Raw genomic sequence first — 26934 nt, 5'->3', positions numbered from 1 at the left:
ACAGGCTCCTACTTCAACTGACATTCAGCATCTTTTTAAAGTGCGCAAGTGCGAGTCGGTCCCGCTGAAGGTTTTGGCCTGGCCTGAATGAACTCAATATTTGGCCGTAAATACATCGGAAATCACCGGCTGGGTGGATCCGTAAAATAATTTGACGTTTATTTCATTTTTTGGTGTAATTTATAGAGAAGGGGGATTCTCGTAAAACAGCAATTTGGTGCCGTGCAGGGAGACCTATTTTGAGAGGCGGAGCTCGTCTCTGCTCCTTTCGGCGAGGCGCGTTCGTAATGAAAGGAGCGCGTGAGCGGCGCTTGCTGTGACTTCCTCGCTCCTCAGCAGCTACATTGTGTGGAAAGCAGCACGTTGTTGGCTTCTGCACGCTGAACTTTACGCCGAATTAGCGTTCTCCTGTTCTAGGAGAAAACGGATTCAAAGCTACCAGATATTCTCTCAGACGTCTGTAAATTTTCCCAGCTTGCGAAAACATGTCGGCTTCGGCGGCAAAAGTGAGTAAAAAGGAGCTGAACTCAAACCATGACGGAGCGGACGAAACCTCCGGTAAGGAATGGCGGCCTCCTGTTCACCGCCATTTTCACTTTCTTCTCTTAACATAAATTTCATTGCTGTGGGGGGCAAAATACTTGGTAAAAGAGCGTGTATTAGTTTGATTTTGCTTTACGCCCGGGACCTGCTTTTGTTGTTGGCTGCAGTGGTTGCTGCGTATATTTACATTTCGCTCACAGCAGCTAGCTTACCAGCTAACGCGTTTATTAGCATGCTGCTGCTCCTGCCTGTAGTGTGAGCACTGCTGTTGTTCAGTTCAGACCGGTGCTTGAGAGGCCACGTTAGCGAGGTAATTTAGCATCACCAGCATGGCCAGTTATTTCGATGGCCAGTGACTGAGTGGTCATATGCGATGTTGGAGAATTATTGCCCCACGCGCCGTTTTGAATATGGCTTGAGTTTGCAAATTCATGCTTTGTTTGCCATACTGTGGTTTGCTAACCCGACACAATCATAACGAAAAGTTAGCCGTTTCATTTGGGCACTAGCGGCTAGCCAGCTAGCGTTGTTGTTGTAACGTTACCTAACGCTAGCTGACGACGTTACTGTTATGTTGCTCATCCCGCCACGATTAAACTAATGCCAGCCAGCTACGGTATCAGTCAGACTGGGGGATTATTTTTTGGTAAACTGGCTGCAAGACGCGGAAGCTGAACCGGGGTTTAGGTGGTGTATTTGGGCATCCCCCCCTCGCTGGTTCCTGCGCGCTGGTTTCTCAGACAGAGCCCAGTGTGTGCAGTCAGACGTCCCACATTTAAACCACGCGGCCTTCTCGGTAGCAGCCGGCAGGAAACGCTGAGTGTCTGAGCCGCTGGAGCCGCTCTCTCTGAGCCATGCTATTGGCCGCTCACATTACCTCCAGGATCCGGACAAAACCCCGATATCTGACAGCTAACATTACATTACAGACTGTGCTGTGGCGCTGGATTAGCTGCCGCACACCACCATGCGTGTGTCCTGAGATTAGAAGAACAATGTTTTGCGACTCTGGCCGTTTAGGTTCATAGTAATTTGCCGATGTAATAGCATTTTTATAGCAATAATACATTTATTTCTTTATTTAGTTACTTTGTCTACAGGGTTGAGTCACTAATCTCGGTTTTCTTTCTAGATTAGATGAAACTAAAAATCCCGCGGTATTTTTCGTTCAGGTCCTGGCGGTTCAAAAGCAAACTGCTAATTTATGTGGTATAAACGTTGCATAATTTGTTACACATTAATGGTGTTTTCATTTTCACAGAGAAAGAGCAACAGGAAGCTATTGAACACATTGACGAAGTTCAGAATGAAATTGACAGGTAATAAATTGTCAAAAATAATCCATACTAATGTGAAAATTAACCAAATGTTAAATTAAAATGCATAATGAATAAAAAGGAAGCTTTGGACAGGACACTTTTGATCAGTGTGAACGCTCTGAACTGACTTAATTTTTGTTGTCATTTGTCCTTCAGGTTGAACGAGCAAGCCAGCGAGGAGATCCTCAAAGTAGAACAGAAATACAACAAACTCCGTCAGCCATTCTTTCAGAAGAGGTCAGAACTGATCGCCAAAATCCCCAACTTCTGGGTCACCACATTTGTCAACCATCCACAAGGTGAGCTTTTCAACTCCAGTTCCTCTTATTGCCACACAGATGGACATAATTACAGTACGGATGGAAAAACAAACACTCTGGCACTTTAAAATACATCACAAACATCCTAAAAATGTGAGGATTGGATTACTGCTGGATAAAGCCATTCAAAATAAAGTTCAGCCTCTACATTTTTTTAATTTCTTCCCACAGTATCTGCCCTACTGGGGGAGGAAGATGAAGAAGCACTTCATTACCTGAGCCGGGTGGAGGTGACAGAGTTTGAAGACATCAAGTCAGGCTACAGAATAGATTTTGTAAGTATTGTTTGCCACACACACACACACACACACACACACACACACACACAGATACCATGTGAGGTTGCAGGTTAATGTTTTTCTCCCTCGTTTCTTGTTGCATTCTTAACTCGACCCGTTTTGTGTGTTCCAGTATTTCGATGAAAATCCGTACTTCGAAAACAAAGTACTTTCCAAAGAGTTCCATCTGAATGAGAGCGGAGACCCATCTTCAAAGTCAACAGAAATCAAATGGAAATCAGGAAAGGTATGTCTATATTCTTTCAATTTTAACATTTTCATATAAGATGTGCTGAATACATATTTACAAATTACAGGTCAGTTACCAATTAATGCATTTATTTCCTTAGCAGTCTGTTACCAGTTGGCTAGATTTATTATTTTTGTATAAATGGATTTTTAAAAATATATCTTTGTTTTTTTTTATCTGCCTTTTCTGTTCTTCTAGACTTCATTCACTCTTTCACCTTGTTACATACCTGTAATTGCATTGATGTAACGGCAATTGTTAAATCAACAGGATCTGATTCAACAACAGACGGTTTGTCCGTTGAGTTGCTGTGGATTAGTAAGTTTGAAGTAATTTGACTCATCTAAATTTAAATATTTTTTCTTCCTTTTTCTCCCTTGTGTTTGAAGGACCTGACCAAGCGCTCCAGCCAGACACAGAACAAAGCGGGAAGGAAGAGGCAACACGAAGAGCCAGAGAGCTTCTTCACCTGGTTCACCGACCACGCCGACGCCGGTGCCGACGAGCTGGGCGAGGTCATCAAGGACGACATCTGGCCAAACCCCCTGCAGTACTACCTGGTACGCTTACTGTCACCAAATCCCACTGTTATTACTGTGGGAAATATTGCATGTATCGCTGCCACTTTGCTGCCAGTAACCAGCTGCCATTTGGAGGTCTTATTCCAAAAATCTAGCCTAGCTGATGGGGGGATTTATTTATTTTTTTGAAGTAAGCTCCAGCCACTGTGGCCGGTAGATAAACAGCTGTATCCCATCCATCCATCCACCAGAGTGGGAAACTGTAAACTTTATGGCTTTGTATCATTGAAAAGCAAACAAGAGCTGATGGTGATTCTGATCCCTCAGGTTCCTGACATGGATGATGAGGAGGGAGAAGGCGAGGACGACGATGAGGACGAGGAGGGTCTGGAGGACATCGACGAGGAGGGCGATGAAGACGGAGAGGAAGACGAGGATGACGATGGAGAGGACGGAGAGGTACGTCCGGTGTAGTTTGTTAAGAGAGCGTTATTATGATCGCCGCCGTGTCTGTACACAGCGCTCACTGTTGGTTTCTTGTTTTTTATTTTTTTTATTTAGGATGACGACGGAGAAGACGACTAAGAAATGACATTATCTACCAAGACCCTCAACCTTCTATTCCCTGTTTGGTTTTTTCACCCATGATCGGGAGCAAAGTTTTATTTTTTATTATTATTTTTTTTTCCGTGTGTGTGTGCTTCATCCTCCATTCTGAAGCCTCTCACCTGTTGGTGCCATGTTATGTTCTCCTTTTGACTTCATCTAAAGCCAATGGCACTTTGCCCTGAATTGTGAGTACCATCCCCCAAAATCATCTCAAAAACAATAATAAAAAAAAAAAAAATACAAAAAAAAAATTACAAAAAATAGAATCAGCACGGCATCCTGAGTAGAATTTGAAAAGACAATTTACACAGATTTCCTCCTGTTAAAGGTTGTGTGGTAAATTAACTAAAGCCATGGTGTAGTGACCTAGCGCTAGCAGAACTCTCCAATTTTGTTTTTTTTGTTTTTGTTTTTCCATATATGATTTTCTTCAGTTGGGGAGTTGATCCCTTGAAAAAAACTGTTATTTTTCCCCTATGTGGTTAACGAGTACCAGCTCATTCCTTTCACTTGTAATGTTTAGAGGGGGAGGGGGAGGGGGGGGGGGGTAAGCCGGGGTGGGGCGGGGAGTATGTTGGTTATCCGGGAGAGTGGTTATTTTGACACCATTTCTATGGGATTTTTTTTTTTTTTTTTTTCATTGTATTGTTTTACAGATATCCATAAGATTTGAAATGACATTTTTAAATAAAGAGAACAAAATGAGAAAAAAAAACAAGCTTGTAAATTTTGGCCCCCACTGCTTCATGGGAAAAAAAAAAAATGACCTGTTATCTCATGGAATTTACATTTAATCACCCTTTCCTTTTCCGCTGGGGGGAAAAAGAAACTGTTTTAAATTTGAGGTGTACAACTTGCTTTGTTACAATAAAACTTACTGTGTATACAAGTGTGGGGTTCTTCAGACCGAGTAGAGGAGTACAAACTTTTTATTGTATTGGACAGAAACATTTAGGCTGCAGCGTAGGCACCTGGGTAAAAAAATAAAAATAAAGATCGTATCATCAAAGTCCGTCAGCTCATGAAAGATTTTGGCGTCATCAGCAGGCTCGACGCGAAGTCTTCTCTTAACAGCCGATGGGTGATTAGAGCCAAGAAAGTCTGGTCCGATTCCTCGAACTTGGTGTGTGTGATCGTGTCGGGCCAGTCGCCGGGCTGGAAGGCCCAACCTGCAGGAGGAACAGCAGTGTCTCATCACTAAAGTTGATGTAAGATATTTTAAATAAGCCACCACAAGTCAATTTAAACCAGTGATTCTCAACCTTTTTCATATCAAGGACCCCTGATTTATTCCAGATTAAGGCCACAGACCCCCATTTTGTCTCTTTGAACCAAAAATATTTTTATTGTTAGATAAGAATCCCATGACTATCTGTATTGTAGGTGGAAAGATAACAGTGAAACTATGATCAAAATAGTCATTCTCTAATTGTGTTTACTTAAATGAAATAATGAAGTTTATATCAGTTTGCTGGGGACCCCGTGGAACCCCCTCAAGGACCCCTTGGTGGTCCCCGGACCCCACGTTGAGAACCACTGATTTAAACTAGTATTGAGTCTTGGTTTGCTTAAACAAGCAGGTAAAATCTGCCAGTGGGGTGAGGTCATTCCACTTGTTTCCAACTTGGTTCTTGAATCAACTGCCACTTTATTGATACTAGTCGTATTTTATTCTGCCTTAATTATTTCAAGACTCTGAAGCTTCCAGAAAATTCCTGAAACAAGTAAACAGGGTTGCTACACTGGTCTGGAAAGTCATGGAATTTTTTTTTTGGTAATCTCCAGGTCTTGAAAGGTTTGGAGAGGTATGGAAAAACATTTTGTTCTCAAATTTTCTGACCCTGTCGTCTCACATATTCTAATATTTGCTATGAAGAATAATCTTTAATCTATTGGGTGATAAATTATAGGTAGTAGGGGCAAGATGACTCTGCACCAAACACTAAAACCTTCAAATTAAATCAAGAAACAGGACTGGAATAAGTCTGGAATTTTGAAATTGGAACTGTGTAGGAACTGTGAAACTTAATTTTTAAAGAGTAGAAGTGCCTCAGATTTCTCCTTATCTCCATCAACCCTGCATTGGAAACAGTGCAGTTGTCACACACCACACTGAAAGAATCTTTCAATTTGAAGATGAATAAGGTTTTGAGACCACATGAGTTGTTAATATGGAATTTTTTATGTCTCATTCTGCCATAATTGTTTCAAGGCACCGAAGCTTCCTGAAACAAAACCTTTATTTTTTTTAAAGGAGTGCCTTGGATTTCTCATTCAACCTGCATTGGAAACAGAAATAGAAAAGTAAGGTTTGGAGACTACATGAGTTGTTAATGTGGACATTGTTGTCTTAATTGTTTCAAGACACTGAAGCTTCCAGAAATTTCCTCAAACAAGCAACCTAGAACTTTTAATTTTGAAAGAGTACCTTGGATTTAGGGCTGAACGATTTAGACAAAAATATCTATTGCGATTATTTTTACTGATATTGCAATTGCGATATGATTTGCAATATTAGAGGGAATGATAATTTTTACATCATTATTCTCATTTTCACTGAAAAACGTATTAAAATGATTATGGTGTGATTTTTGCAGGGATCTGTACCAAACAAAGATGTTTTCTTAAGTCTGTAGAATATGATGTGTAGGCCAGGACATCTCTGCAGCACCACAATATTTCATTTAAAATGGTATTTTGACACATTTCACCTTTAACAAATATTGCACCTCGTGCGATTTGAAAATTGCAGTAGGCCATATTGCGATTTCGATAAAATTTCGATTAATTGTTTAGCCCTACTTGGATTTCTCATTTTCTCCAGTAAAACTGCATTAGAAACAGTGCAACTGCCGCATCTCTACTGACAGAATGTTTCACTTTGAAGACAAATAATGTTTTGAGACTTCTTGAATTGTTTATATGGACTTGTCTGCAGCATACTGGCTCCTACTAATGCTGCACGATATGGTAAAAAAAAAAATCATATTGCGATTATTTGGACAGATATTACGATTGCGATATGATTCACGATTAGTGTGAATGATCATTTTTGCATCACAATTTCCATTTTCACTGAAAAACTATTAAAATCATGATGATGTGACATTTATTGGGGTCTGTACCAAAGAAACATGCTTTTTTTTTTTTTTTTTTTTACATCAGGAGAACAAGATTTGTAGGCCAGGGCATCTCTGCAGCACTACAGTGTCTTGTCACACATTTTACCTTTATCAAACAATTGCAGCTTCTGCGATTTGGATATTGCACTATTGGCCATATTCCGATTTAGATAATATTTCGATTAATTGTTCAGCCCTACTTGGATTTCTCCTTTTCTCCAGTAAAACTGCCACATCTCTACTGACAGAATGTTTCACTTTGAAGACAAATAATGTTTTGAGACTTCTTGAGTTGTTTACACAGACATGTCTGCAGCGTACTGGCTCCTACCCACCTAAGTGTGTTTTACACTGGGGGCAGGTGGCCATCGTCCACGCAAACCCCGGGAACCAGGAGAAGCGCTTATCTGCCGGCCAGTGCTTGGTAACGTCTGCTTTTCGAAAGGTGATAACCTCGAACTGGAGTCCGTGCGGGTTTTCAAACAGCTGGACGTGGACCCGTCGGTCCCCGGCCAGCAGCGTGTCGTTGCGGCCGGACAGCGCCAGCCGGCTGGGCACGAAGCGGATGTCGGTTTCGTACGCCAGCTCGTGCCCGCACGCCCGGCACAGCACGAAGGAGCCCGTCCCGGTCCCCCGCTCCTCCTCCGCGGCACCGCACGCCTCACCGGGCCGGTACACCGTCGGGTAAAACAGGAGTATGACGGAAAAGCATGTCTCCAGCTGTTTTAGCAGCAGCGCGCGCCTCATGCTTCACACTCACACGCACATGGACGCCAGGCAGGAAGTTAGCGCTAGCTTGACTCGTTAGCAGCTTTTGTTTTTAGCTACGCGCCCGATCTGAGGCGGAGCACCGGGCCAACATCGGTCAATATTTTGGTCGTCCGGTTCTTATCAAGTGCTGATCGAAAACAGATTCGACTCGTCAACTTAATTCAACCAGCAAGAGTACTGAATTGTGAAGTATTACCGTGTAGTGACTAGGATTAGTGGGGTAGAAGGAAATAACCGGAAGTAGCCGTTAGCACGCGGAGAGAAACAGGAAGTGCAGTCACCATTTCCTTTATGAACTGCGTACATGAAAAATTACACAGCTATTATTTTCTCTGCTCATAGGAGAAGAGCCGTTACGAGAGTTAAGCCCTCAGTTCCCTACATAAACATATTTTTGAGTAACCTTCTGTATGCCTCATCACCATATCCTACCCTGGCTAGAATGTGTTGAATGATATACTTTATTTCGATATTATGTGAATTCTCAATAAATAAAGAGGAAAATACACATCCAAAAATACACGTAATGGCAGACAACTAAACTGCAGGTTAAACTACGATAAATATTTTACAGAAAATGGGACTGTGTATTTGCGTTGTAACATTTGGCATAAGCATTTACTTGTTGTCCGTTACTACTGGCAACGCTTGTGGAGAACGACGCTCCTCCAATCACAGAACGAGCTGTTACAAACGGGCCAATCAGAGGCCGCCTCTCGATTCCAAACAACCGTTCCACACAAAACGCCTCGGTAAGATGTCGAGATTTGTCGAGGAAATAAAAGTAATGTAACATAACTTAGCATAGTAATGTCGAGCTGTCCGCTTTGAACGCTTGTTTGACGGGGTCTTCCTCGCCCTAAGTGCGGTCTCGTTTTTGTATTTACGTCGGTAAAGAATGAAAACCCGAGATTCACCGCCGCCTGTTCACGTCCATGTACCGGAGAAAACACCTGTACACGTTCACATGAGGAGGAGTCCCAGCCCGCAGGTTATTCACCTATTTATCATGGAGATACAGCTCAACATCAATGCAACACCCGCTTTTGCATGTTGACATTATTACACGTTGATGCAAAAATATCCCAGCCATGTTTTGAATACATGACTTTGTAATCAAGTGTAACTATTTGAAATGCACAATGGTGGAAAGTAACGTAACTAAGTACTGTACTTAAGTACAATTTTGAGGCACTTGTACTTTACTTGAGTTTTTCCATTTTATGCTACTTTGTACTTATACTCCACTACATTTTAGAGGGAAATATTGTACTTTTTACTCCATTACATTTATTTCACAGCTATAGTTACGAGTTACTTTTCAGATCAATATTTTATATTTTAAAATTTGATCATCTTTATAAAATAACTATAAAATAGCATTGTTATAGATTAGACTTCCCAAAAGTTAAATTGTTAAGATTAGCTTCACGTTGACAACTTTAAAATGCTGCTCACATGTACATGTATGTCAATAAATCAGTATTAATATTCCAATAATTTATTAAAAATATAACTCTCTAAATGGGGACAGTTTGCATAATGAGTACGTTTACTTTGATACTCTAAGTACATTTTGCTGCCAATACTTATGTACTTTTACTTAAGTAAGATTTTGAATGCAGGACTTTTACTTGTAATGGAGTATCTTTACATTGTTGTATTGCTACTTTTACTTAAGTAAAAGTTCTCAGTACGTCTTCCACCACTGGAAATGCATCACGTCTTGTTTGATTTGTTAGTTTCCTCACAGCACCTTGTAATTTTGCCCTTTTAACTTTGTTTTGAAAAGAGCTTTACAAGTAAATCATCATTTACTTACTTACAGTATTGATATAGCTATATATCACAATATGGCCCTCCTATGCAGCATCACATCACATGTTAAATGATCAAATTAATGCTCATCCCATTGAACCAAATGGTAATGTTAGGTGTGATGTAAAACAAACTGACATTTTCAAATAATATTCCTACCATACCTCATTTTGATAGAGGTTTTAAATAAAATCTGCTTGTTATCAGTTCAGACAGCAGAATTGTGAGTCATGATATCCCAAAATCACCATATCATCACCATATGATTCCACTGAAAGACGATAAATGATAATAAATAATTATCGCCCAGCCTTACCAAGACCCCTGTCCTTTACCCAACTCCACCTTTCCACCTTTTCTGCAGAAGAGGATCAAAGATGCACAGATGAAGGGAGACGGAGAGAGTCATCACTCCCCTGTCCGGTCAAAGGCCCGCGCCCCATGGATTCCTCCAGGAAGAACACCGACCCGGAGAGACTTAGGCTCATACAAGTGGCAGGTCTCGTCACACTGTTGTTCCCCCACTGCTGTATTTTAATTCAGAGCCATTAGACATCGTTATCTTAATCGTTATCGTCAAGTTGTTTGTATATCCTTTAATCACAGTTACAGTCTCAAAGGCTTCACAGTGCCCACTTTAGGAAACAATACATGAAAACAACAAGGTAAAACTCTAAAAAAAAAAAAAACCTCATTAGGAAAAAAATGGAATAAACTTGAGGAAGAGCCTCAGATATTAATTACTGATAACAAAATGGAATATAAACAAAATACACATAATAATAACATTTTGTCAAGCAAATACTTAAATTATTATCATTAATAATCATTTGTTTTAATTTCCTGCTGTCGTTCATTTTCTTAGAGTGTCACTATTTTCAACTGGTGGATCTCTCATTTTGGAACATTTGGAAAACTCTTCATATGTTTGTTCATTTTTCCTCACATACTGACACACACATGTCCCCCCCCCTCCTGTCAACACACAGGATGCAGAGGAGAGACTCGGCTGCGGTGACAAACGTGTGAGTAAGATCGACAGACTGATGATGGACGCAGAACCGCCTGAGACTGAGGTGCAGCAGAGGATTCTGATCAATGCATATTACATATCTGATTGCAGTGTTTTAGCGGAGCGTGCTTCTGGAATTGCAGTAGGGTTGCATGATCTTAAAACATGTTCAGAACATTGTGTGTGGAGAAATGGGATGATAATGCTTTGAGTTTGCTCAGCTTGACTAAAATATACTGTATTCACTGACATGCAGCTTGATTTGTTGGCAGCAAATCCTGCACAGTCCCTGAAGACACATTTCCCTCTGAGGAATTATTTCAGCCCCTTGCGATCTAATAATTGCAAAAGTCAATAATGCAATTTTGACTTTTATTTATTTATTTTTTTACAGCAACTCCTACAGCAACATTAGAGTTTAATCATCAGTCTTTTTTGGAAAAAGGTTGTTCAGAACATATCCCGGGTGGTGGGCAGGGAGGTACCTTTCCGAGCAAAACTTTGTGTTCTGGGTATATATCCAGAGGATTTTATAGTTAATTTGAAACATTTATTATTGATAGACTTCGGTCTTCTTCAGGCCAGAAGAATGATTGCCCTCTTTTGGAAAAATGTTGATGTACCTTCTATACATGCATGGATAACAGAGATGGCATCTTGTCTTGTTCTAGAGAAACTGACACATATATCCAGGGGGAGAGCAATTGATTTAGCAAAAATATGGACTCCACTACTAGATTTCCTTGAGAATGAGAATGTGCTGTTAAAATAAGGGTGCTGTATATTGCTGCTTGATTTTGATGTGTTTTTGTAGATTTTTTGTTTGTTTTGTCTGTTTTTGTTGTTGAATTTCTGTTTATCACACTTGATCATGTTGTGTTTTTATGTGTATTATGTATTATGTGAATCATTATGTTTAATCATCTGTGTGTTTCACTAAGCTCGTGTCTGTTTGGTTGTGTTTGATCACCAGTCGGCGTTGCAGGCGAAGCGGAGCGGAGCGCAGCAGCAGTGGGACGGAGTGAGCGGCCTCCAGCGGGACACGGAGGAGCAGGAAGACGAGCCGCAGGCGGCGTCCAAAACACTCAGCGTCCTGCTCAGAGAGCAAGACAGCAACCGACGTTTAAAGAAGTAAGGAGAGCCGCCGCAGCAGGTGGAGGAGGATAACACAGCTTTGTACAAGTGTATTCTGTTTAAAGGAAAAAAAAAACACTTTAACACTGTTAAAACACTGGCAAGGTACTTTCCCTTTCTGGCTCAATTTAGTAGTTCGGTGTATTTTTCTTCTTCGTGGATAACTGGCCAATCGTAGACGAGGTGACGTCATGTCCAGATGTTTCCAGCAGTGACAATGGAGTTTGATGTCAGAAAATGTTTCAGCGATCTAAAAATTCAAGTTTTGGTGTCAGTCCCTCAGGTCTGGAAAGTCTGGAAAAGTATTAAAAATGAATTTGATCATTTCCAGGTCTTGAATAGTTTGGGAAATTTGAAAATATGTCTGGAAAAGTATGGAAAATGTTGTGGTTCAGGTCCCATACACACATAATTCTAGCTTTTATGTTGTTGTAGAGCCACTTTGAGTCCACAGTTTTTGTTGATGTGAAGAATAATGTTCAGATAGAGGGACGCTCTTATTACCCAGCCGCTGTCAGCATGCATTATATCAAATACCCACCAACATCAAATCCGGTCAAGAACATAGGGTCTGGGAAAAATATGGAATTTTAAAATGGAAACCGTGTAGGAACCCTGCCAATCATCTCACATATTCTGATATTTGTCTCTGTGAAGAACAATCTTCATCTATACAGTGATATGACCTAGTTAGCAGGGGCAAGATGTCTATCTGCATAAATCATATTGAACACCAGACAAAATCTTCAAAACAATTCAAGGTCTGGAAAAAGTATGGAATTTTTTAATTGAAACTGTGTAGGAACCCTGGCCTGCTCAACCATCTGTAACTGAGAGAGTTTCCCCGTGTCTTCAGGTCAGAGTCTGGCTGTCAGCGGGAGTCAGACCTGCTGCTCAGAGCGCTGGTGGAAGCAGAGATCGACGGCGTGACGGTAGCCAATCAGCTGAAGGAAACCATCGACAGCCTGGCCAAGGTTACTTTAAAGTCACAATGAAACGGCATTTTGAGAGCATCTTGCTTCCTTAATTTGACATATTTCCTGTTGAAACAGGATGTTGGGGCGGGACATAACGCAGAGAGGGATAATTTCAGAAGTGTAAATCAATGGGAGATCAATTAGGGAGAGAAAGACAGTTTTATTTGATGGCTTTTATTGGCTGGAGTTTTTATTTACGCCCTTTAGTGCAGCATGAGGTCACTACTAAAGATATACTTCTTTCCAGGGAGGAAAAGTAATGGAGTTTTGATATAAAAATACAAGAAAACACAAATTTTTGTAATTTGTGGGGTTATTTATTGTTACATAGGCAAGGCAAGGCAAGGCAGCTTTATTTGTATAGCACATTTCATACACTGGGGCGATTCAAAGTGCTTTACAGAGTGATAAAAATACAGTAAAGGTAAAAGATTTACAATTAAAAAGTGCAAAAGTACAGACAAGAGATACAAACGATAAAAGACTTAAAAAGTAAACTAGTGCAGTTTAAATCAAGTGAAATAGAAAGATAAAAGAACACAACAAATACTCCCACTTTTAGATGAACATTGTGAGTGAACCCGTATGTTTTTAGGTGTATATTGGTGTATATTGTGACATGGAAAATCAGCTGTGTAAAAAAAAGTTATTTTTCATGCTGACTTTAACACCAGATGATCATTTTCCCACAGTTTGCAGAAGGAGATCAGTGGGTCGGACGATGCAGGATAGATGCTACAACGGCTGTCACTGTAGATAACCATGTCCCTTTTGTTTTTTAGGATAAGCGACTATCAAAGATGAACGCAGCGTCTCTCGGACGGCAGCAGGAGTTGCTGTTGGAGAAGATCGAGATATTCGACAACACAAACCACAGCCTGCGGGAACTCCTCAGAGAGTGGCGTGAACACGAGGTCGGTCTCTCTCTCGTTTCTTTTCGCAAATGAGACGCTTTGATCATCACAGTTCCACAAGCTCTCCATCCAAATGATATTATTGTCACTTTGTAACGACATTTTTAAATTGTTGTTTACATTCTAGCAGCCAATGGCAACGCTAGAAAGATTTGTGGCTCAGAAATGAACATAATTCCGCACAGTCTTTGTTGTCATTGAACTTTTATTTATCGCATTGTGTCGTGTTTTTATTGAAACCTGAACCTCAGATCACGTGTTGAATCGTATCAGGAGATAAGCAGATCTTCCCATCACTAAGTTATTTCCATGCTGACTTCTTGTATCAATAGAAAGAATCACTGGTGTCGTCAGAACAGAAAGATTCATTAAGGAAGAGATTGGCCGACAGTGAAGCGGAGAACATTGTGAGTAATAAGCACCCAGTCATATTCAGTGTTGTGTTTCTCCTTATTGATATGTGCATCAATCACTACACAGCATCAGAGAAGATTGATTTTGTTTTGTTTTTCTCTTGCAGCAACTTTTGGCCAAACTCACCAGCAAAGAGAAAGAGGCTTCCAAGCTCGCTGAGCATTTGGATTTTGAAAAGGTTTTAAAATACCCAAATTTTTACATCACTGTATGATTTGTATTACTATTACCACTGATTAAAAAGAAGTAAAGGATGCTACAGTTGCTTTGACGTGGCTGGATAGTTAGAAACAGGTGGCAATCGACGGCTGTTATGTTGTCGTTGATTATATGTCTTTAACCTTTTGGAGTTCATAAACAGAAACTCCCTCTGCTTCCCTTCCACCTGGCAGGACAACGTGAAAACGACTGAAGAGCTGTCCAAAGTCCTGGAGTCGACCCGCATCCATCTCGAGTCTCAGCTGAACAGAAGAGAGGCTGAGAAGAGCCGACTGGCCGCCCAGACTCAGGTTTGTGAAAGTAAACTGGAAAAAAAAAAAAAAATCCACACTGGAAATGTCAGACGTGGACCAACATGCCCTGGGAGCATCAAAACAGCCCCAAGAACCATCCTGCCATGTCTGCTCTGAACTTGGTTTGATTTGATTTCTGGCTTTCAAAACTCACTTTCTGGCCCGTACTCTGTTTTGGAACAATAACTCCTCGCCCACTGGAACTTGTCAAGACTTGTTGATATTGTTGCAATGTCTATTGGTTTATAGAAGTCATAGATTAGGCAATCTATGACCTCTGACAGTGCTTTAGCTTCATTAGAAATTGTCTCCTCCTACGCAAGTCTCTAGTACAGTCAAGTAATCGTTGAGTCATTACTATTGATCGACAGCTCTATCAACCCCCTGCAGATATATTAGTCAGTTTGTACTTATTACCCCCCTCTCCCACCCAAACGCATGTTGCATGGCCAAGCTTTGTTCAAACCCACAGAACTTTATTTTAAATTCTAGTCAAGGTACTAAATATCTCATTCTGAATTACAGAGAAACGGGTATAAAATGATGCACAGGACATCTTGTTTTTTTCCATTTGGAGTAATGGTGCAGCCATAAAAAAGTGGCATCTTAGGGTTTGAAGATTTCACTCAATATGAGCAGCTGTAGGTTCAGTGAAGCGTTGGAACGAGCAGATACAGAATACATATGTGACAAATGGGAAAATCATGGTGAAAGGGGTTTTAACGCCTCTTTAAATCAGTGTGTGAGTGTCTCCCCTCCCCTCTGTGTGGACCAGAAGCTGCAGCAGAGCCACGGCCGGCAGCAGCAGGAGATCCAGGCTCTGCAGGAGGAGATCCAGGCTCTGAGGCAGCAGAGAGGGGAGGAGCAGGAGCGGCGGGCTCAGGACGCCGCGGCCCTGCTGACCCGGCAGGCCGAGGAGCTGCAGGAGAAGGTCAGCGGTGGTGGGAGATACTGAAGGTCTGACTCAGTGCCGGGTGTTCACAGGGCAGCAGGGCAGGAGATACCGTCTGCCACTGACAGGCTGCTGGTTAGATCCGCCAGCAGCCTCATGTTAAGTCGTCTTGGTTAGGAGTGTCAGCAAAATGCCCTAAAATATAAATGTGTACCGGTTATGAAAATGACTTGCGATGCAGAACTGAAAAATAATAATAGATTTATGCTGTTCTGTGTATTTCACTGTTCAGGAGTCCCAGCTGGCTCAAGCTCTCTCCACATCTAATGACTGGTGTTCCCGCCACTCTGAAGAGGCGGCCGCTAGAGGACAGCTGGAGGAGGAAGCCGCCGCTCTCAAAACGTGAGCGCACATGTTTGGTTTAAGTTTGGTTAGTGTTGGTTAAGCTGATTTACTGGTACAGTGATGAATCATCAGTAAGCACACAGTAGGTTCTGTCATCTGAGAACCTATAGTTGCCTACACAATGCCTAAAATAAACTAAAAAATCAAGGAACTACCCAGTTCTTCTTCTGATTATTACTTTAATATCCATCCATCCATCTTTAACCGCTTATCCGAGGTTGGGTCGTGGAGGTAGCAGTTCCAGCAGGGAGCCCCAAACTTCCCTTTCCCTGGCCACATTAACCAGCTCTGACTGGGCGATCCCAAGGCGTTCCCAGGCCAGTGTGGAGATGTAATCCCTCCAGCTGGTCCTCGGTCTGCCCCGTGGCCTCCTTCCAGCTGGACGTGCCTGGAAAACCTCCCTAGGGAGGCGACCAGGAGGCATCCTTACTAGATGCCCGAACCACCTCAACTGGCTCCTTTCTGTGCGAAGGAGCCGCGGCTCTACTCTGAGTCCCTCACAGGTGACCGAGCTTCTCACCCTATCCCTAAGGGAGATGCCAGCCGCCCTCCTGAGGAAACCCATTTCGGCCGCTTGTATCCGCGATCTTGTCCTTTCTAGGCCTGCAACTAACAATTATTTTCATTGTCAATTAATCTGTCGATTATTTTCTCGATTAATCGATTAGTTGTTTGGTCTATAAAATGTCCGAAAATGGTGAAAAATGTGGATCAGTGTTTCCCAAAGCCCAAGATGACGTCCTCAAATGTCTTGTTTTGTCCACAACCCAAAGATATTCAGTTTACTGTCATAGAGGAGTAAAGCAACCAGAAAATATTCACATTTAAGAAGCTGGAATCAGAGAATTTTGACTTATTTTTCTTAAAAAATGACTCAAACCGATTAATCGATTATCAAAATAGTTGGCGATTAATTTAATAGTTGACAACTAATCGATTAATCGTTGCAGCTCTAGTCCTTTCGGTCATGACCCATAGCTCATGACCATAGGTGAGGGTCGGGATGAAGATCGCCCGGTAGATCGAGAGCTTTGCCTTCTGGCTCAGCTCTCTTTTCGTCACAACGGTGCGGTAAAGCGAACGCAGTACCGCTCCGCTGCTCCGTGGTCCCCCTCACTCGAGAACAAGATACTTGAACTCCCTCACTTGGGGTAAGGACTCACTCCCGACTCGAAGTGGGCAATCCACCGGCTTCCTGCTGAGAAACCACGGCCTCGGATTTAGAGGTGCTGATCCTCATCCCAGCCGCTTCACACTCGGCTGCAAACCGATCCAGTGAGTGTTGAAGGTCACAGACCGATGATGCCATCGTTGCTGAAAGGATTGCTGTGTGGCAAAAATTCAACCCCCAAATTCAAATGATCCCAAAGATAGATTATGTCCAAAATAAAATCCTGCACAAACACACAGTCACCAGTTTATTATCTGGGTTCCTATCTGTATGTTTGAGAAGAGTCTCGAAGTTAAACCAAAAGCTTAGGACAGGTTGCAGGAGTGTCAGAACACTTACATGCAAAGTCACGAAAATTCATGTTAGGGCATGGTGGGAACCCTGGGTCATATTGCTCATACTGAACAGCAACCGAAATCTTCAAATTCAGTCAAGAAATAAAAAGGGATGTGATTTTGAAATGGAAGATGGGTAGTAAACCTAAACGGTGTCAGTGACTCTTAACACAAGCTTTACTGTACTGAACATCCTGACCTGGCAGCCAGCTGAGTGAACTGAGCTCACAGCTTCACACGGCGGAGGAGAGAAGCCGGAGGGAGAGAGAGGAGCTGCTGGACCGACTCCACGGTCTGAGTGCTGACCACGCCTCCGCCGAGCTGGACAACCACAGACTGAAGGTCCCGGAAACTCACTTTATAAACCTGCTTTGACCAATAACCTCTTAACTGATCTGTTTTCATTATTATGTTTTAGTTATTAGTCCATTATGGGCGTTATTAAGTGTTCTCTGCTCTATTATAGCTGCTTGTTTGTTAATCAAACTAATATAGCTGTTTATTTTTACAGTAGTAGCAGTAGTAGTAGTAGTAGTGGTAGTGGTAGTAGTAACAGTAGAACTACTATACTCTTGGCTGTCCTTTCATAACTCATCATTGTACAATGTATGAAACTCTTAATTTGCCCTCTCCCATCATAAGAAGACAGCGACATTGGCTGCAGTTTATTTTTAAATGTATACATTTCAATTACCCTCACTATTTAATACAGTTTATGGTACCTTTCTCCTCTAATTATCAATTGAGACACTCTATACAGCTCTTTTTTTTCTGTTCCTGCAGTCTCTAAGTCAATAGCTAAGAAAGCCTTTATGTTTAAAGCTCCCTCTGATTGGAATAATCTACCTGTAAATATTCGGTCCATATCATCTTTCCACCTGTTCAAAAATACCCTGTCTTCTTATTATAGGATCAGTTGTACATGTCCGTAATAACACCTCTATAATTATGTTTTATAACTTTATTACTTAATGCTCTCACTGACATTAATAATACTTTAATACTTTTCTATAATCTATGAATGAATGATCCACTTTCATGCTCTGCTTGGAGTGTGATCTCCTGATTTTGTATGTCTTATTATTTGATATTTATTGGGGTTTCTTTGGTTTTATTGGTATCGTTTAATTATCTTTTTGTTATTTTTTGTTTTTGTTAAATGTTTTGTCTAATTGTGTTTATATTGTATTTTTGTCGTTGAGGACCCCCTTGAAAACGAGATGGTACATCTCAAGGGGTTATTCCTAAGAAAGAATTTCCATAACATTTTTAGTAGTATAATAGTTTACATTATCTAGAATGTGTCAATTCATGATCAGTATTACTGTAACAGTGGACCAGATGAATCGATGATTATTGTTGTAAACATTGTAATTAAAGGCCTCGCTGATCTCATCTGAGGAAACGCTCGGCGCTCTGCAGTCTGAAGCCCGCCGGATTCAAACGTCAGTCAGAAAACACGAAGGCCTGGTGGACAAATACAAGACTAAGGTAGAGTCAGCCTCTAAACCTCCAAGCACACGACTAGTAACATAAACATACTGACAAATAACATATTACGATTTCTATTTTTCGCACTATGCTGTTTACATGGAATCAGGGAATTGCCTTAGTTGGACTATGATCGGTTTATTAGCGTGCATGTAAACACTCACTGAGTCTTTGGTAGGGCTGGACGATAATTCAATATTATCGTTTATCGTCTTTCAGTGGGATTATATTGTGATGATATGGTGATTTGTGGGATATCGAGACGCACAATTCTGCTGTGTGAACTGATGAGAACAAGCAAATTTTATTTAGAAACTCAGACAAAATGAAGTATGGTAGGAATATTCAGTTTAGTTTGACATCACACCAAACATTACCATTCGGTTCAATATGATGAACATTAATTTGATTATTTAACGTGATTTCGCTTATGTGAGCCATATCGTCATATATATCAATATCGAAAAAAATCCTTATGATTATCGTGATATTGATTTCAACCATATCGTCCAGCCCTAGTCTTTGGTATTGATGATCAACCCTATCAACCCCCTGCAGATACATTACGGTCATTTTGTGCCTTTAACCAAAACTTAGAGTTAGACCTCTTCCCTCCTAAGGCTAAAGTGTCGAGTTCCTTCAGCTGGTAAAAAACAGACTTTCCCTGTTTGCCGCTGCAGGTCCAGCAGGCCCGTCTGGAGTCGGAGGAGCACCGCCTCAGACTGGACCTGACGCAGAAGGAGGCGCGGGACGTGAAGGTGAGCCTGGAGCGGGAGCTGGAGCGGGTGAGGCGGGAGCTGCTGGGCCGGCTGGCGGAGCTGGAGCCGCTGCCCGACAGGCTGAGGAGGGCGGAGCTGCGGCTCAGAGAGGCCCGGGACGAGGCCGACGCCCACGAGAGGAGGAGCGCCGCCCAGAGCTCCGCCCTCTCTGATGTCAGACACAAGGTGAGAGCAGAGCGCACACCTGCAGCCAGGAGTCATGTTTGTTTTGCCAGATATTACAATCAGTTGTGATTATTAGTCTTGAGGATTTGAGGAACTATATTTTCTCAGGGTGTGATCACACAGTTTATTTTCTTTGGTCTGAACCAGAGTGGAAAAGTTTACTTTGTTGTATTTGGTTTATTTAGGTTCATACTGACTAATAACAAGTGAGCCAGGGCTTGTAAACTAAAGTCACATGACTCACAAGTAGCTTGTTTATTGGTCATCCTGCCAGGTTAGAGCCCAAGATTTTGGTCAAAACAAATCACAATCCACTTCCTGTGACTTTATCTAACATGATGGACTTATCTGCCTCTTCTTCTGTGGTGTTCATACCAGTTAAGAACACATGAAGAAGTAGCTGAATATGAGCATCAGTCCAGACTTCATTTTGTTCTGCTAGGCTTTCCAAGCATGAAGAACCGCATCCGTCCCCTTCTACCCATAATCCCTTGCGTTTTGGGGTGGTTTCCTGTAATTGGCTGGATTAACGAACCGCACCGCTTCACCAGTTCAGATAAACCGCTCCAAATATGATTAGTGTGTTACTATACTTTTTGCATCTTACATCAACATCTTGACTGTTTTCAACTACAACTCTAAATGAAATCAAATGTTTCTACATTGCCAATATACCAATATTCTATGATTATACATTGTGGAATCTGTAATCATGATTCATCGTGCTTCCCTGACTTTCATGAGTTTATCCTGTTCTGTCCTGCATCACTGTACTGCAGGCGTATGTTGCAGAGTGGAACCAAATCAATGTATCTGAACACAAAACTGTGGCGTCTCTCAGCCAATCGTTACCGGACCAAACCTTGATTTTTCCAAACACTTCCTCTTGGGGTCTGAGCCAAAGTGCAGCAGCAGTTTAAAAGATGGACTTCTAAAATGGAAACACGACACTGTACAGTGGCTCTCTTCAGTGTTACACAGTAGAACCAAATTACATTGAGGGGGTACTATCTGCAGTGGAAAACCAAGTGGTACTACCAAAAGTGAGTAGAGTCGAGTTGAGGCGAGTTGAGCGGCTAAATATCATTTGTTTGCACACACATATTGACTTTTGTTTTCACCTTTATTTATCCAGGGAGGGAAGCTGAGTGTGCATACTGTTCCCCAGCAGCATCCTGCTTCACACTTAACACAGTCACACACATTCACACTGGGAGCTTTGCAGGTCAACACAGTCTACTGTTGTCAGCTGGAGCAGTCGGGGGTTCGGTGCCTTGCTCATGGGCACCACAGTGCTAAATGCTGGGAGAGGAGAGAGAGCGTTTCTCCTTCACTTTCCCCACCAGAGTTTCTCTCCTCCACGTTCACTTGGACCGGATTCAAAATTTGAGCTCACTCTTTCCTGTTGAGTCAGGAGGTGTATTGTTAGTCCCGCCCCAGCGCCTGTCAGTCATCTTGATGATGTCATTGCTCCTGAGGCTGAGGTCACCGGCGGCGTAAAGCCTCCACAGCCGATCTGACGCTGATGTTCACCGTGTTTCTGAATGTTTAGCTTCGCTCTTCTTCCTTTTCTTCCTGCTTTTTCTTCCTCTGTTGTTGTTGTTGTTGTTGTTGTTGCTGTGACTTCCTGCTCTGCGGCCTCTAGCCTCACCTCATCACCACTGGCCACGCCCACAAGACACGCCCACAGAAAGTGGTTTACATCCCAAAATGTCCCAACATTATTGAAAAAACAAATTCAGGCCAACGGGAGATTTAGGCCTGAACACAGAGTCACACACAGACAGACTGGTCATGTATATGTGAGATGCTACAGTTTTCTTTCACAGTTTACTAATTTGGTTCCACTGTGTAACATTTGAGAAAGAACTGTCGGCAGTAGGGATGCAAATTTTAAGAAATTTCCTTAATCGATCGTCAGTCACGTTAATGACCAATTAATCGATTAATCATTATGTAAAAAAACAGCTTTTGACATAGAAATTGGAAAATACAAAATGTGTGTTTTTACAGATGTCTTTAGGCCGACTCAACAAGTTACTCAACCAAGCAGAATTCAAAAGATTAACTAGTTAACAGACCTCTGGGGGTCGGGGGGCAGAAATAGTGTCAGCCGGGGGAATGCTTTCTCTCTCACTGTGCTTGTAGAGCTGCTGTATTTCAACTCTGTATTACAATGTTTACAATGAACACTGTTGTCTTTTTGGGTGTAATGCTTCCGCCCGCTTGCTTGGGTTTGTTCTTCCTCTGTATAAGTGGTGAAAGTTAAATTGCGCCCTCGTGGCGGTAAATGATTTCAGCAAAAAATGAGAAATAGCACATAGCCTGCATTGATTAATCAGTTAATATATTCTTGATCGATCAAATTCTTAACGGTGATTAATCGATTGTCGATTAATCATTAACATCTCTAGTCGGCAGTAATAATGCAGGATGAATGCATGGAGGGTGATTTCTACAGTTGCCCCCACCGCCTGTCTTGCTGACTGTGCTCATCCTCAGGTGGAGCAGCAAGGCGCTCGGCTGGAGACGTTTCAGCAGAAGAATCTGCTGCTGCAGGAAGAGAACAACGTACTGAAAGAGAAAATTGAGAGTTTGGAGAGGTAAACCTGATATATATATATGGCCGAGGAGCAGACACATAAAGGGTGTCTTTCCAAAATCAGATGTGTATGTGTGTTAGGGCTGGGCGATATGGACAAAATCAAATATCACAATATTTTTGACCAAATACCTCAATATTGATATTGCGACAATACTGTAGGGATGACTATTGGTGCTTTCACAAAATATTTGCTCAATGAAATTTTTGATAAATAATCATCAGTAATGTGGATATAATGACTAAGTGGGTAAAGGCAAATAATAGAACAGCTAGAACAGTCTGGTAAGTTCAGAAAATGACATCACTTTACTGTAATGCAGCCTTTAAAACCAGGAAAAGACACTTATGCCATATCACGATATTACGATATCCAAAATCTAAGACAATATCTAGTCTCATATCACGATATCGATATAATATCGATATACTGCCCAGCCCTAATGTGTGTGTTTGAAAAAAGTGGCACCTACTTGTAGAAGCTACTTGCTGGCACGACAGTGATGTTAGTGCTAAACGTTATACATCATCTTAATAACTTTTGCTAACGTCTGCGTTTTTTAAACGTTGAGAGAAACGGGTTGCAGAAATTTTCCAAAATGCAATCCTTCATTTGTAATTTCATTTTTTTTTTTTCCCGGTCTCTCATTTGTGCAGGAAGCTGGAGGAGATGAGCGTGGAGAACAGAGAGATGAGTCGGGTCGTCTCGGTGAAGGAAGCCTCCGTCCGCAGCCTGCAGCAGCAGCTGGAGGAGCGAGGCGGCGAGTGCAGCTTCCTGTCCAGACAGCTGGAGCAAACCCTGAGCGACACCAGGAGACAGGTCCGACCACACACACACTCACAGGACGGGCTCAGCCATTTTGGTCTCATCCATACCTGTAGTACTTGGACCTGCAGAAAATATTGACTCGGTCAGCTGTCGGTTGAAACAGCGAGCTCTGTTGTTAGGCCTCTTGCTGCTAACAGTGAGTCCAAATAGAGTAAGATAAAGAAATAAAACTTTTTTTTTTTTTTTGTGATCAATTTTTTATTGGGTGTATTTACAATAGTACATCTTGCAACAGTGTGGATTAGGAAATGTTGTATTTCCTGAGTCAGAGGAAAAGGGGTGGTAGGTAGGGATTGGCAATGTATACACATGTACGATTACACTTACATATGTATTCATACATACCTGCATACATACACACATGTATATATACATACTAACAACATGTGTGCATACCTACAAGTACATATGTACACATACATGCATAAATACACAGTATTACATACTTAGTACACATAGAATGTGTGCAAGAGCATAAGCATATGGACATATAATAATAATAATAATAATAATAAAATGTATTTATATAGCACCTTTCAAAACAAAGTTACAAAGTGCTTCACAAGACAAAATAAAAATGGTGGACAACAATAGTAAAAACTATTTTAAAACAGTGTAAAGGTTATAAAACATAGGAGCAACAGAGCTACATATGAGGAGTATAATAAGAAAAATAAATCATTATAAAATAATCAATAGAATAAGGAACAAGAGAATTACTTTGTATAAAAAAAGGGTTTAAGAAGTGACTTAAAAGGTGAAAGTAAAATCAGACCACAAGCCCTGAGAAAGCACACTTATAAAAATATGTCTTTAAGAGGGATTTAAAAGAGGTTACGGAGCATATGTCTGTGAGTACTGACCAAAACATGTGAAGAAAATGAAAGTGCAAAGACTAACCTAAATCTAGCCTTCGGCATTACTGACGTATTTCTAGAATGATTTTACTGAGTGTTACTGAGAGTTAAAGAGGGTTCTGAATAAGATCTTGTGTGGACATGATCACCTGTGACCAATTATCATTTGTTGTTGTTTTTGCACCATTCATTTTTGCAAGGAGACAGATATTGTGAAATAGTGGCAGCCAAATATTATTCATAACAATCACAGAGTCAAACCAACTTTTAAGTGTCGAAGCCGCAATTATGCGCTTCTCTTGAAAAGACGGAAAAGATAAAGAGATAAAGCTTGAAGGTGACAGTTAACTTCCCCCTCTGCCCTGCAGGTGGACGACAGCCTGCAGAGGGCGCTATCTAAAGAGAGAGCCTCCCAGTCCAAGGCCCTGGACCTGGAGAGCCAGCTGAGCATCGCCAAGACCGAGCTGAGTCAGCTGCTCCGGGGCAAGGAGGAGGTGCGTCACACTGCCTTCACACTTTGATTAATTCCCATTGAATATCTGATAGCTAACATCTCAGATATAAAATAATCAGAGACCTTTTGTTGCTTTTCATGTGTGATATAGTCAAGATGATGATTCAGATTCAGTTTAACAGATAATCTAATCTGCCTCTTGTTTTTAGTTTAGACCAATAATTTGGTACCACCCTACATAACATATGTATTTAAAAACGCAGCTATCATCAAACTGACAATAACTGTTAATATTAAATGTTAATATGTATGTTCTCCCTGCCTTCTGCCCAATGTCTACTGGGATAGCCTTCAACCCTGAAGAAAAGGGTAAAGCGAGTAAAGAAAATGAATTAATAAATACAATAACTTTATTTGTATAGCACTTTTATAAAAACAGTAGTGCTTTACATAAAATAAAACCCAAAAGCAGTGATGTGAAACTACCAAAATGAATGATAGAAAAAAAAAAAAAAATAGGAATAGGAATAAAAGGTAATATATGAGGTAAACAGGTACAACTAAAAACACACAAACAGAGATACAATTAAAAACAGATCGAACTTTACATAAAAGTGTGTGCTGAAAAAAAAAGATAAAAAAATAGGAATAAAAGGTAATACAAGAGATAAACAGGTACAACTGAAAAAAAACAAACAAACAGAGATACAATTAAAAACAGATGGAACTTTAAATAAAAGTGTGTGCCAAAACAGAAGAAAGCAATAAAATGGAGATACAGGTACAAGTAGGCTACACTACCGTTCAAGAGTCCGGAACCACCAAGAAATCTCCAGGCCCCCGAAAGAGACCGATACCCCGATCCACCAATCCACCAGGGCACCAAACCGATCAGAAACACAGCCGAGACACCAACAATGCCACAAACCAATGAAATGAATATGTTGTCCATTGATTTTCATTTTGGATGAGTTTGTATGAATTTGTACCCCCTCAAACAGTTTTGGGAGCCCCTGCTGAAACTGCCAAACTAGAGGTTTAAAGTCACACAGTTGAAAGTAAAAGTACAGTCTGTGTTTGCCCTCCTCCTCCAGATGGAGCGTCGTCTGCAGTCTCAGCTGAAGAACATGAAGGACAGACTGGAGCAGTCGGACTCCACCAACCGCAGCCTGAACAACTACGTCCAGTTTCTCAAAGCCTCCTATGGGAACGTGTTTGGTGACTCTTTAGTTTCAAGCTAACTGCAAAATGACCGGGCATCCGTCCTCCACAGAGCATTTTAATGTTCCAGCAAGAGACACTATATCCACTTTCTACTTTGGACTTTTCCTGCAATAACTATGAAGCTGATAAAGCAAATTTTAATGTTAATTTTAATATGAGAATGTTTACATTTTACTTGACTAGATTTTATTTAAGTTCTTTGGAATAAATGGTTTTTATCAGTGTCACCAAGACAATTCCTGTACAATTCTTGATTCATATTGCAAAGTCTTTTGTTGAAAGTCTTTCCCTCTTTTCTGTCTCTGAATGTGAGAATATGAAGCCAAATTTTACATGTTCTGTTTTGGCAGAATAAATTATAGTAATATAACATTAAATAGCTTTTTACTTTGAATTAACTGATCTGTACCTTCACTAACAAGAGCTGAGTGTATTGCTGGGTATTGTACAAATATTATAGTGATATCATAGGAGATTAATATACCATGAAGTACGATAAGGTCGCTATAAACTCACCACTGAGGACCACAGAATCTGATATGGTGATTATTTGTTATATCCAATCTGATTTATTGCCAAACTCCATTAAAAAAATCTGCTTATCGGCAAACGCACAAACATAGAAGATGACTTAAGGCCTTGTATGAATAATTAGGGTCTGCTCTTCAAGTCGGCATTCATCAAGCAGCTCTTATTTCAATAAAACTTCTACTTTTAGAATCGCGTTGCTTGTTATTCCACAACTATCTACCAAAATACAGTGGAGGGCGGTAGTGAGCAGTGTGAACTAGTTGAGATTTTATTGAAATGTAATGCTGCTGGGTGAATCACTTGTGTGCCGAATTTTCCAGTGGCTCCTATCGATTCGTAAAATGTCTGAAGTTATGTTCTGAGAGGTGTGTATCGTTTGCTGACATGCGAAGAATGATAAAAGACATCCCCAGATAGCTGTAATTTGGTGTGGCAAGCTTGCCAGAGTGGTTTTCGGGTCAAGGTGTGACGTCACACTGATGTTTGTCATGTGCATTATTCTTAGTAGAGATGTAAGCACTACTCTAAAATGCAAAATAAACAAAATTATTGCAATACAATTTCGACGTAGATAATTTAACCAAGAACAAAACGGGTTATGAGAGTCTGGGTTTGAGGAGCCGCATAGCCGGAACTATAAGAGCGTCCAGACAGCAGGCGGGGAAGTTTCTCGTCGGACTGTAAT

At 41.2% G+C, this 26934-nt stretch overlaps 3 protein-coding genes across 3 annotated transcripts; 2 read left to right on the top strand and 1 right to left on the bottom strand.

Annotated features, from left to right (window-relative positions):
• Positions 1 to 317: 317 nt before the first annotated feature.
• On the top strand, positions 318 to 4091 carry seta (SET nuclear proto-oncogene a). The gene is made up of 8 exons (XM_071530200.1): positions 318 to 558; positions 1805 to 1862; positions 2019 to 2161; positions 2354 to 2457; positions 2594 to 2707; positions 3100 to 3270; positions 3559 to 3690; positions 3793 to 4091. The coding sequence occupies exons 1-8, from the start codon at positions 486 to 488 to the stop codon at positions 3814 to 3816; spliced, it is 819 nt and encodes a 272-aa protein (XP_071386301.1). The 5' UTR covers positions 318 to 485; the 3' UTR covers positions 3817 to 4091.
• Positions 4092 to 4434: 343 nt separating this feature from the next.
• LOC139653228 (uncharacterized) lies at positions 4435 to 7974 on the bottom strand. Its single transcript, XM_071530207.1, has 2 exons — positions 7298 to 7974; positions 4435 to 5009 (listed from the first exon to the last, which is right to left on the bottom strand). Exons 1-2 carry the CDS (start codon positions 7707 to 7709, stop codon positions 4855 to 4857), a joined length of 567 nt encoding a protein of 188 aa, XP_071386308.1. The 5' UTR covers positions 7710 to 7974; the 3' UTR covers positions 4435 to 4854.
• Positions 7975 to 8631: 657 nt separating this feature from the next.
• On the top strand, positions 8632 to 25812 carry LOC139653227 (outer dense fiber protein 2-like). Its single transcript, XM_071530206.1, has 18 exons — positions 8632 to 8724; positions 9916 to 10050; positions 10541 to 10627; positions 11537 to 11694; positions 12554 to 12671; positions 13457 to 13588; positions 13921 to 13995; positions 14109 to 14180; positions 14395 to 14511; positions 15290 to 15445; positions 15699 to 15808; positions 17524 to 17659; positions 18698 to 18808; positions 19489 to 19752; positions 22255 to 22355; positions 23012 to 23174; positions 24409 to 24534; positions 25589 to 25812. The coding sequence occupies exons 1-18, from the start codon at positions 8632 to 8634 to the stop codon at positions 25733 to 25735; spliced, it is 2301 nt and encodes a 766-aa protein (XP_071386307.1). The 3' UTR covers positions 25736 to 25812.
• The last annotated feature ends 1122 nt before the right edge of the window (positions 25813 to 26934 follow it).

The sequence above is a fragment of the Centroberyx affinis genome, unplaced genomic scaffold (assembly GCF_046629955.1).
Source record: "Centroberyx affinis isolate AG114_WGS23_722 - 3 ecotype Tasmania unplaced genomic scaffold, CSIRO-AGI_Caff_v1 ptg001898l_1, whole genome shotgun sequence".
NCBI classification, from domain to species: domain Eukaryota; kingdom Metazoa; phylum Chordata; class Actinopteri; order Beryciformes; family Berycidae; genus Centroberyx; species Centroberyx affinis.
This window is presented reverse-complemented; position numbering and strand designations above follow the sequence as displayed.